We start from the raw sequence: 11,126 nt of genomic DNA on the forward strand, positions 1-11,126 counted from the left end.
GGCTCACGGGCCCAGCCGCTCCGCGGCACGTGGGATCCTCCCGGACCGGGGCACGAACCCGTGTCCCCTGAATCGGCAGGCGGACTCTCAACCACTGTGCCACCAGGGAAGCCCAGCTCTGTGTCTGTTTTTATCTTTCTAGTTCTTGTGTGTGTGTGTGTGGTGGTGGTGGGGGTCTCTTTGTATCTGCAGTTCTCCCTCTGTGGGTCCTTATTTCTGTCTCTTCCATGGCGAGGTCATCTCTGTCTCTCTGTGTATATCTGTCTCTGTTTCCCCTTTCTGTGCACTTCTTCCTATGAATCTCCGCCTGTTTTCCCTCTCCCTTTGGGTCTCTGCCTGGCTCTCTCTCCCTGGGTCTCTGACTCAGTCTGTCCGTGTCTTCGTGTGTCTGTCTTTGGGCCCTGATCTCGGCACCTCTGTGCAGCTCCACGTGGAGACCCAGCTCTGCTCCTGATGTGCGCTGTGGCTTTGGGGGAGCCTGGCCCTCAGTTCTCCCGCCTCTCTCACACGTAAGCCCCCCTGGTAATAGACACACAGCCACTCCCAGCTCAGAGAGAAGCTTTATTCCTTGGGGCCATCCTCAGGGCCAGGGCCAGGGCTGTGCACAGGCCAGCTCAGCCCTCAAACTTTTTCTTGCGTCCTTCCATTCCACTCAGCGCATCGATGTTCTTGCGCCAGTCTCCTACCTCCCGGTTTTCCTGCAGGAACGGGTCAGAGGTTAGGGTGTCTTCCTGGTCTACAGGCTCTCAGATATCCTCCACTTGCCCTCCCGCCTGCTGGGCCACTCTATTCTGGACGCCCATCACAGAGTCTGGTTCTGGAACACTTCTTGTCCCCCAGACGATCCCTTCCAATTTGCCCCACTTCCTGTCTCCCTGCTGCACTTCTTGTCTCCCTCTTGGACTTCCTGTGTCCCTCCTGCACTTCCTGTCTCCCTCCTGCACTTCCTGTCTTCCTCCTGCACTTTCCGTTTCCCTCTTGGACTTCCTGTCTCCCTCATGCACTCCTTTTCTCTCATGAACATCCTGGAGACATCGTGCACTTCCTGACTCCTTGCCACTTCCGTTCTCCCTAATGCACTTCCTGTCTTCTGCTTCTACATTCTGTCTTCCTCTTGCATTTCCTGTGCCCTTCCTCTACTTCCTGTGGAAGACCCTTACCAGATACTTCTCCCCACAACTCCAAGTGCCACCTGCCCTCAGGCTAGTCCCTAGAATTGCTCACACACACACACCTTCTCCCCTAAGCACCCCCTTTCCTGGACCTAGCCACACTCACCTTCTCCGTGTCCTCCTTCTTCACCTGCTTGAGGTGGGCCCGCAGGTCTAAGGACTCCTTAGCCCTGGTCCCCAGCAGTGCCTGCATCATGGCATCCGCAGAGATCCGCACTCTACGCAGAGTGGGCCGCTTAAACTTGCCCCGAAGGTCAAAGATCTTCTGGGTCAGATCTGCGATCTGGTAGCAGCCATAAAGGGAGGTGGAGACCCCTCCTTCCACTTCCTCCTTCCCTCATGCTTCCACCCTGCGCTTCCCTCCTATCCCGATCCAGGTTCTACCTAGCTTAGGCTCCTACCGCCTTCGAGACGAAATCCAAGCTCTCCATCCTGAAATTGGAACCTGATCTGCCCCAGCCTCATCTCTGAAAACTACTGACACATCCCAGTCCAGCTACATGCATCTCACAGCTCCCTGGCCCACACCTGAACTCACTTACCAACACTTGAGGCTCCAGCCACACATTTTCACAAACATATTTTCCGCTTTCCCACCTCCTGGGTTTTGCATGTGCTGTTCCCTCTGCCTGGAACAGCATTCCCTGACTGTACTGTATCCATCCTCTGCCCCTTCCCTGCCAGGCTCACAGACTTGTCCTGGTCTCCTGGTGTCTGCAACCATAAGTAGCTGCAAGAGTCCAGACTGAGACCAGAGCCCCAGGCATCACCCCCTACCCTGAAGCGACCCAGGCGGCCCAGTGTCTCCCACCTCTGTGATGTTCTTAGTGACTTTCGCCTCCACGTCGTATCTCTCCTCATCCACCTTGTCCACGCGGGCGTGGAGCTGTCGGCACAACTCCTGTTGGAGGAATGCAGTGTGCGTGGTGGGGGGAAGGCTGGGGGTCTGGACTGCTGGGGTCTGAGGGAGGAGGAGCTGGGGACCTGGATATCTGGTCCTGGAGGAATAGATTGAAGCCAGACCCTGGGGAACTGCGAACAAAGCAGAACTCCAGAGCCAGGTGTTCTGAGAATCTGGACTGGAGTGGGTTGGAGGAACCGACCTCTGGGTTTTGAGATTGTAGGCAGCTGCAGACCACATTTCTGAACTCCTGAGGGTAAGAATTGGGAGATTGGACCCGAAGGTCCTGAACAGAAAGGGGGAAAGTAACTGTACCCCTGAGTCCTAAGGGATGCAAGATCGGACAGTAGGAACCTCGGATCCCGGGCTAGGCAGGAGTCCCTGACTGGAGCCGGTACCTGCAGATCCGCGAAGCCCAGCCCGGCCAGCTCCAGAGGCTGGCACCGCGTGCTCAGAGCACGCCCCTTCTCTCCTCGCCGCTCCTCTGCTTCCCGCTCCAGCTCCTGTTTCGCAATCTGCAGCATCAGGGTCTGGGGAGGGGAAGACGGGTATGGCAGCACAAGTATGGGGATGAGGACAGAGCGGGATAGCCAACCCCGCCGGGCCCCGCCCTCTAATCCCAGGCCTGTTTCCAGAGAACTGGCCCCCCAACGTTGATGTCCACCATTCCAAGGCCCCGCCCCTCCCTTGCAGGGCCTCCCGCCCACTTGCTCTTCCGAAGCCCCACCCAACTTCCAAGCCCCGCCCCCTGAAGACACCTAGGCGCTCTCCCCAGGCTCATCGCACCTTCAGCTGCAGTTTTCTCGACGCGGAGATCTTAGACTTTTTCTGCCGGGGTGAGACAGAGCAAGGAAGGATGAGCGAGGAGGATCCGAAGGAGGACGCCGGGAGGGGCTTCAGAACCCGCCCCCTCAAGCCACGTCCAGATATAGTCCCGCCTCCAACTCCAGCCTTCAGTCTACGGGAAGCCACGCCCCTAATTCCCATCCACCAATGTGGTGTCTCTCGCTACGCACCCCCCCAGCATCTCTAAGCAATCTCAGTTCCCACGTACAGCGGGACTCCGCCCATAGGCAAGCTCTCACCAATCAGAGCCCCGCCCTCTGATAAACTCCGCCCCTGAAGCGCCTCATCCGCTTGGGCTCCGCCCACGACCAAAGTCTGGTAAAGGCCCTGGCTCCGCCTCTCCTCCCCAAGCTGCGGGTAACCCAAGAAGCCGAATCCAGACCCTGCGAAGTCCCGCCCGGCCCCGCCCACCGCGCTGGCCCCGCATTCACCTTGGCGTGCGGCTCCGTGGCGTAGGCGCGGTAGTTGGCTGAGGAGCGGCGTCGTACAGGGGGTGGCGCGGGGCGCGGGTCCCCCGCCTGGGATTGGGGGAACGGAGCTGAGTCATCACAGGGACCCTCCTCCCCAGCCCCTCTCCATGCAGTCTTCCAGGGCTGCAGCCTCTCGCCCCAGAGCCCTCCCGGCAGCGCCCTCCCCGGCCAGGCGGGTCCAGCCCACGCCGACTCTCACCGCATCGCTGCTCCTGGAGGGAAAGAAACCAGGAAAAGAAACCAGGAAAAGGGGGTTAATGGTAGGCCTGGGTCCTGTCCACGCCGTGTCCTAAGGGACCCCAGAGGCTCCTCTGACCGACAGGTCCGGCCCACCAGCTGCCGCTTCTCGGCTCCTAGGGGTCGGATTCCCAGACTCTTACCTCATTCCGATGTCCAGGAGTCCTGTCCCTACCTCCCTTCTCAGGCCTGGAGTCCAACCTCGCAGCTCTCACCCCTCACAGGAACCCGGGAGATCACCCCCCCTACCCGCCACTGCCTCGGGCCTCAGGAGTCCCGGTTACCAATCTTCACTCACCGGTCCGCCATGCTGAGTCTCAGGCCAGGGGTTGCGGAAGGCAGAGCAGGGGACAAGGGGCTCTTGGAGGGTCAGTGAGGGGGCGTCCGGAGTGACCTTGAAGGCCCCTGGGGCTTCTGTCTCGTCCGGTCTGCTCAAGCCTCACTGAGGACACTGAGATAAAGGGCGAGGACAGAGACTAAATATATTGCTGCCCCCTCCTCTCCCTGCCCAGGATTCGAGATAACGGGGCGCGTGAGGGCTGGGGCGGGCCCTCATGCTCCAGCTGGATCACCCCTCCATCTTGGCGGCCTGGGAATCCAACCCCTCCCTCTTCCCACGTAGGAGTCCAGACCCCCAACCTCTCCATCCTCAGACCCCGATGGGTGTCCAGGCCCCCCAAACCCTCCTCCTTCTGACACAGGAGTCCAGGCCCCCAGCCCCTCTTCCCTCTGACACAAGAGTTCGGACCCCAACGTCCTCCTCCCTCAGACCCAGGAGTCTAGGCCCCGCCCCCTCACTAAATTGTAATTCTCCTTGAGGGCTGGAACTTTTTTTTACCATGTTATGGTCAGTTTCAGTGCCCCAAACCTGTTAGCCAATCCATAAATTTTGCTGATTTATTTGAGAATCCAGGTGTGGGGTGCCCAGGCTCTCAGCAGGCAGCACGGAGAAATTCACCCCTAGCCCTCTTGGGAACCCAGAAGTCTGGTCTCGAGTCTCCTCTCTTGAACACTCCTGCCCCTCCCCTCTCCCAGCCCTGGAGACAGACTGAGGGCAGGAAAGACACACGGACACAAGGAGAAGAGGTTCTGGCTCTCTTTACTTGGACCACCCTAGTGTTGACCAGCCTGTGAGAGGAGACACCCCCAGCCCCTAGTTAGGAATGGGATGCCTGGGGATGAGGGGACCACGCAGAGGGCCTGAGCCCCACGGCCGGATCTCCAGGCTGGTTTTAGAGCCTTGGGAGTGGAATGTAGAACTCAAGAGAACAATCTAGAATTCTAGGAATAAAATATAGAATCCCAGGAACGGAATCTGAAATTCTAGCGACACCTCTGGCGCTGAGTGAGAATGCTGGGAGTATAATTGAGTATTCTAGAGGCGCGTTCTGATTCTAGGACCCGACTTTAGAAGTTAGGGATTGGGGAGTTGGTCTCTGGAGGTACAGTCAGACTCTCTGGTTTGGGGGTCTGACTCCCTGTGGGTGGAACCAAAGCCTACAACAGTGAAGCCTGAGGGCCGTTTGAGGGGTTAAGAGGGTGGGATCCCGCCTTCAAGGGGCTGGGTCAGGTCCTCGGGAGGAGGGTTGGTTGCCTCAAGGGGCGGAGCCAGGACTTCAGGGGGCGGAGTCCCAGATCCCACAGCTGGGTCCTCGTGGCTGGGAGCAGAGTCTCCGGCCTTGTAGAAGCGCGCGAAGGTCTGCGAGCGCCTGGCCCCCGGCTGTGGGGCGAATCCAGCCGCCTGTGCTAGCTCCCCGACCCGGGTGGAGAACCCCTGCAGCTGCTCCTGCCGCAGGTCCACTAGGAACCTGGAACCAGGAAGCAGCGTGTTAGAGGATCTGGCTTTCCGCCCCCAGCCTGGAAGTTCCCCGCCCTGCTCTCCGCTGGCTCACTGGGCTAATTCTACAATGAGGCGTCCTCCGGGGGCCAAGCAGGCACCGAGCTCAGGGCTGAGAAGATGGACCATCCTGCGGAGAGAAAAGGGGAGGGCTGAGGCTCAGACTTTTAGGTCCTGAGGGAAGAGGCGGGCTGGGGACCTAGACACTGATTAAAGAGGGTCTGGAGGCCTGGATTCCTGGGTCTGAGGGAGGAGGGGTTGGGGGAGGGAAATCTGGGAACCTCCCAGGCCTTCTTACCCACAAGCCACGTAGAGAAGCTGGAACCGTCCCTTGTAGCAGCTCTTGTGGTGGAGGGTCTGGGCAGAACCGAGGGACAGGAAGTGGACAGTGAAGGATTCCGGGACAGGGGCTGCTGGGGAAGGGAAGATTGGCAGGGTTAGGCAGACAGACAAAGCTTGGAGATGACTCGCCTTGTCCGTCTTCAAGCCCTTTCTCATCCTTTCTCTTAGGCAGATTCCTGGAAAATTCTGGGAAGATTGGCCTGGCATGCAGAGACCCATTTTACAGACCAGGCAACTGAGATTCAAGAGAAGAAAAGAGAGTGGTTGGCCCATGGCCACACAAGACATCCATTCACCCGGGAGGGCCGAGTTAGGGGATGGGTAGAAGGGAGGCACGACCAGATTTGGGGCGGGGGGCTCTCCAGCATTAGGCTGGGACCCAGCTTAACCTTGTTAAAATGTTCTCAGCCTCTTGGACTTCTGCAGGTAGGATGAGAAGAATTCTACTACTGGAATTCAGAATGCTAAGGATGGTGTGAGGATTTAGGAAAGGGAGAGAAGCTCAAAGAGAAGAGAGAAAAATAGACCGGATGTCGGGAAGGGGACGTCACTTGTCCAGGCATTAGATACCATATCAGTCCATGCTTGGACTTGAAACACCAGGAGCTTGAAGCCCGGGACGGGGGTCCGGGTCCCATTCTCTCTCAGACATGATCACCCGAGCCCCACTTCCCATCTCAAGGAAGAAGGCTGAGTCTGTCGCTTACCAGGCTCCGGGCTTCCATCCGCGTCGCCTTGCACCTGCGCGGGGTCTCCCTGGGCGGCTCTCGGGTGCCCCCAGGCGGCCATCTCTCGGAACAGCTCTGTCACGTTGTGCTGCGTGATCTCGCCCGCGGTCTTTGGGGGAGAAGGGGCGTGGCCGGATGCGGGGCTAGGACCGCGGGGCCGGACTGGCAAGGGAGAGGCTTAGAGTACGCCACCCCCACACTCCCCCACCCCCAGAGCTAGCATCTGGCGGGCAAGCTTACACTTCCAGACTGGCCCTAGGAAGTAGAGAGGGGGCGCAAAGGGGGCGGGGCCTGGACGGCAGGGGGCGGGGTCTCGCGAACTCGCCTCCAGCCCCGGCACCTCCAGCCTCAAACCTTGATAGGCTGCCCGTTGCTGGTCCTCAGGAGGGTCTCGTCGTCCGCTTCGATGCCGAAGGCCACGAAGGGCCCCGTGACGATGTCCCCCCAGTACCCGCGCGCTGCTACGCGCTCCCCGCGCTGGGAAATCAGGGAGAGAGGAGACGGGTGAGGTCGATGTTGGAGACTCCGACTCCTGGGCCCCCGAAAAGAAGCAGCCAGGGCAGGGAGTGGACTCGCACGTGGCTCAGGAGGCGACCGGACGCCAGGGTCCGGTTGGGCACGTGATAAGCGCTGGAGTCTCTGAGTTCAAAGGCGACTCCTGTGTCCCTCCAGCGCCGGAACTCACTGGTGTGGATGACTCGGGCCTGGAGTGGGGGATGCAAGAAAAGAGGCCTCAGTGAATCTAGTATATGGATCCCAGGATCTCCTCCCAAAGACCCAGCACTGAGGGCCTCTGGCACCCTTTTCCTTCAGACCCAGGATTCGGGGCCCCCAACCGCTTCTTCCTCAAGCCCCAGCCCCTCCTCCTACACACCCAGGACTGGAGACCCCAGACCCCTCCTCCCAGCCCTCACCCCGCGATCGTGCAGCTTCATGTGCAGGTCCCAGTCGCTGACACCGCGCCGGGCGTCGTACCGGGAGCCCAGGTAGTGGCGCAGCCTCGAGTCCCACAGGCGGCTCATGGGGAAAGCCTCGGGCCCCTTCTCCCCTCCGGCCCAGAAGCGGAAAACGGCCTCCAGGGCGTCGCGCTCGCGGAACTGCACGACCAGGCCCGCGTGGAGAGAGAACGAGGGAGAGGCGGCTGCAGGGACGGCGGCTTCTCTTACCTGATCCTCCCTTCCCTCCCAGGGCGTGGGAACGATTCTCTTTTTTCTCAGATGAAGAAACTGAGGCTCCGAGAGTAGAAGCCATCCCCAGGGCCATATCACACTGTGGGAGCCGGGGAGCCCTCAGCTCGATCCATCAACGCAAACCCTTTTGGACTGCCCATCCCCATTCTTCCCGCCGCCACCTGGATCCCCGCCGGTGACGGTCGCAGGCCGCGCGGCGGCACCTTGAGGGCGCCCAGGCTGAGCCAGGGCAGCTGCTCCGCCAGGCGATCGGGCTCCGGGACGAGGCGAGCCAGGCGGCCGGCCTGGGCGCGCACGAAGGCGGCCACAGTGGGGCGCAGCAGCGCGTTCCCCCACACCTCCAGGAAGGCCTCGCTCCTCTCTGCGGGGAGGGGGGAGAAAATTAGAGGAGGGGGCAGAGGAGTGAGCCCAGAAATGAGACCCGTGCAGATGACGCATACCCACTACATAGTGATCTTCTTATTCCACAGTCGTGTAATGAGCACAACGGACCCAGGCAAACTCCCTACCCACCCGAATAGCTAGAACACGAAGAATAACTTACACCTCACCTAGGTCTCCTCGCCTATTCCTTCCCACCCCCTGCAGGTAACCCCAATCCTGAATTTCATGTTTGTTTCCCTTGCCTTAAAAAAAGAAAAGTTGTATATAGATATAGATGGAGATGAAGATTTATGTGTGTTAAAGTGTTGAATTTCAGTTAAGAATCTTATAAAAGGGACTTCTCTGGTGGCGCAGTGGATAAGACTCCGCGCTCCCAATGTAGACGGCCCGGGTTCGATCCCTGGTCAGGGAACTAGATCCTACATGCATGCTGCAACTAAGAGTTCGCCTGCCGCAACTAAGGTCACACAGCAAGCAGAGTCAGAATTTGAACACAGCCTGCCTGAGTCTACACTCTGCTCTAGGCACTAAACTGAAGTTTTTGTTACTGGGAAATAATCATTTCTCACCCAAATCCTCCTTCTCCCCCTTCTCTTTATAATCTCACTTCCAAGGCCGCTTCCTCCACGCAGATTCCCTGGGGTGCACACCTCTAACTAAGGGAGACTCAGGCCTGAGGGAGGCTTTGGGCAGGACTGAGCTCAACTCAGCCAAACCCTCCCCACATCTGGGGGACTCACTACCTCTCAGGAAGCCCTTTGATCTCTTTTGGGCTTCTCCCTCGCTAGGAGGTTTTGAATGCTTACACTGTGTCATGCACAGTTCTGAGAGTTTTATGTGGATTTTCTCCTGGAATTCCCTAAATGATTCTAGGAAGTATTATCTTTTATCCCCATTTCAAAGGTGGGAAAAGCTGAGGCTCTAAGGCTACCAAACAAGTGAGCAAGTGAAGAAATAGGGAACAATGTCCAAAACGTTTAACCGCACCGTTGAAATGCCAGAATTCCTGCAGGGAGGGGGAAGGAGCTGGGGGCCAGATTGCCGGGTCTTTGCTGACCTTGCAACCCCATCTTCTCAGGATCCTCCAGGGCTAGGCTGAAAATCAGCATGTGTCGGGCTACAGCTTCCATATTATTCTCCAGCACATAAAACTGGAAGGATGGACAGGGAAGAATGATTCTGAGACCTGTGTTCCTGGCCCCAGGAGACCCTGGAGTGGGAAACCTCAGCCCCCTCCTTCCACAGGACCCAGGAGACCTGTACACCAGCCCCACTACTTCAGACACAGGAGTGTGGGCACTCAGAACCCTCCTCCCCATCACTACTCAGGAGACTTGATACTTAGGCTCTTCCTCCCACTTCAACCTAGGAGTCCCCAACACCAGCCCCTTCCCTCCTCAGGACCTAGGAGTCTGGGTCCCCAGCTCCCTCCTCCTTCAAGGATTCAGGAATCTGTGCTTTTATCTTCATCCTCCTCCTTCCAGGACCCCATAATCCCAGCTTACACGGAACCTCCTTCGAGGCCAGAGAGCCGCCCGGGCCAGGGTCCGTAGCAGGTGTCGCCCATCCACGGAGCCCAACAGCAGCACATTTAGCTCGGGGGTCCCGTGCTCTGTATCGGCCTGTGAGTCTGGGTCCACAGGAGGACCTGACAAGACGACAGCGGGCTGGGGTTGGTGGCCTGGAGAGCGCCCCCAGCAGCCACCCCCAGCACGATGGACTACAACTCCCAGCAGGACTTGCACCCCTGGCCTTGGTTTTAAAAGGAGCTGTGCCTCGAAGCATTCTGGGACTCGTAGTTCGCAGAGGCTGTCCACTGGAGGGCGCCCCCACCCCTTGGAGCCTCAGAGAACGTTAGCGCCAGAACGTTAGTGTCCGCCAGGCTGTGAAAGCAGCCTCTGTGTCGGATGATTTGTGGTCCTGAGTGGGCGACTCACTCTCAGCCTGCAGGTCAACCGCCGGGGACAGGCCCCACCAGGACACAGAGCCGAAGCCAGTGCCCGAGCCCGCTGGTGTGGTCATCGCCCTGCGGGACAAACAACCCGGGAATCCCCAAATATCGTGTCTGCATTGCCCACCCATTCCCCTCTCACCTCCGCTGCCTTCTCGCCCCTTTCACACCCCCCTCACCTTTATCCTTCCAAATAACCCGAGACGTCCCCTCCCTCCCCTCTCGGTGCGGCGCTGGGATCCGAAGGCCCCTACACAACTGCTGCCCATAGTCCCCGCCCTTTTCAATCAGTCGGCCAATAAGAGTGTGCGGGCTGGCACTGCCGCTATCAACTGACCAATGAGAGCGAGGGAGACCTGCCGGTTGCAAACTTTTAGCCAATGGGAGCGCTAAGGGTTTGTGGGCGTGGTGGGCGAGCGGACGCGGTTGTCATGACGACGGCGCTGGAAGGGAGGGGCGGGGCCGGAAGAGGCTGGGGCGGAGCTGGGGGCGATCCAAATTTCCGGAAGCTGGAGGCCTGGGCCGATTCGGATTTAGACAGAACGGAACAGAATCTTGATAAACCCAAATTAAACTGAGGTGGCTTAGACCATAAACTATAGACCTCTGTGTCCCCATTTCCCCTCACACCCTGGCTCTATCACACAGGGCTTCTCTCCAGGTGAGAAAAACAGAGCGAAGTAGTGGGGCCAGCTAGCACTGGCCCTGGTTGTTAAATTTTCAGGAATTTTGTGACCTGGTTTTACACACCATCATTACTAAAAATTAAACTTTTTACTAACTTAATTACTAAAAATTAAATTCCAATAAAATACATTAAAATAAAAGTAATCATACTCAAAACTCATCACTTCCTCCTTTATTATATTTTACAATTATTGATGGTCTTAAGGTTATTTACAGCTATTGTACCTGTAAGAAGGAAATGCTTTTTTTTTTTTTTTTTTTTTTTTTTTGTGGTACGCGGGCCTCTCACTGCCGCGGCCTCTGCCGCTGCGGAGCACAGGCTCCGGACACGCAGGCCCAGAGGCCATGGCCCACGGGCCCAGCCGCTCCGCCGCATGTGGG

The 11,126-nt window shown here is 58.3% G+C and overlaps 2 protein-coding genes across 5 annotated transcripts; both read right to left on the minus strand.

Moving 5' to 3' along the window:
* Window positions 1-541: 541 nt before the first annotated feature.
* TNNI3 (troponin I3, cardiac type) lies at window positions 542-4,082 on the minus strand. Of its 2 annotated transcripts, XM_007103256.3 has the most exons (8): window positions 3,925-4,082; window positions 3,589-3,601; window positions 3,351-3,437; window positions 2,860-2,901; window positions 2,472-2,603; window positions 1,984-2,073; window positions 1,279-1,455; window positions 542-698 (listed from the first exon to the last, which is right to left on the minus strand). In XM_007103256.3, exons 1-8 carry the CDS (start codon window positions 3,933-3,935, stop codon window positions 615-617), a joined length of 636 nt encoding a protein of 211 aa, XP_007103318.1. In that variant the 5' UTR covers window positions 3,936-4,082; the 3' UTR covers window positions 542-614. The 2 variants fall into 2 exon arrangements, with proteins under 2 accessions (XP_007103318.1, XP_023973381.1); XM_024117613.3 differs by lacking the exons at window positions 3,351-3,437; window positions 3,589-3,601; window positions 3,925-4,082 and having other exon boundaries at window positions 2,860-3,075.
* Window positions 3,968-10,765, minus strand: DNAAF3 (dynein axonemal assembly factor 3). Of its 3 annotated transcripts, XM_055082339.1 has the most exons (12): window positions 10,045-10,765; window positions 9,613-9,755; window positions 9,165-9,258; window positions 7,927-8,084; window positions 7,448-7,630; window positions 7,112-7,237; window positions 6,888-7,010; window positions 6,513-6,642; window positions 5,762-5,876; window positions 5,519-5,593; window positions 5,221-5,434; window positions 3,968-4,077 (listed from the first exon to the last, which is right to left on the minus strand). In XM_055082339.1, the coding sequence occupies exons 1-12, from the start codon at window positions 10,187-10,189 to the stop codon at window positions 4,066-4,068; spliced, it is 1,518 nt and encodes a 505-aa protein (XP_054938314.1). In that variant the 5' UTR covers window positions 10,190-10,765; the 3' UTR covers window positions 3,968-4,065. The 3 variants fall into 3 exon arrangements, with proteins under 3 accessions (XP_054938314.1, XP_054938315.1, XP_028339717.1); XM_055082340.1 differs by lacking the exon at window positions 5,221-5,434 and having other exon boundaries at window positions 3,995-4,077; XM_028483916.1 differs by lacking the exon at window positions 3,968-4,077 and having other exon boundaries at window positions 4,084-5,434.
* Window positions 10,766-11,126: the final 361 nt, after the last annotated feature.

The sequence above is a fragment of the Physeter macrocephalus genome, unplaced genomic scaffold (genome assembly GCF_002837175.3).
Source record: "Physeter macrocephalus isolate SW-GA unplaced genomic scaffold, ASM283717v5 random_101, whole genome shotgun sequence".
NCBI classification, from domain to species: domain Eukaryota; kingdom Metazoa; phylum Chordata; class Mammalia; order Artiodactyla; family Physeteridae; genus Physeter; species Physeter macrocephalus.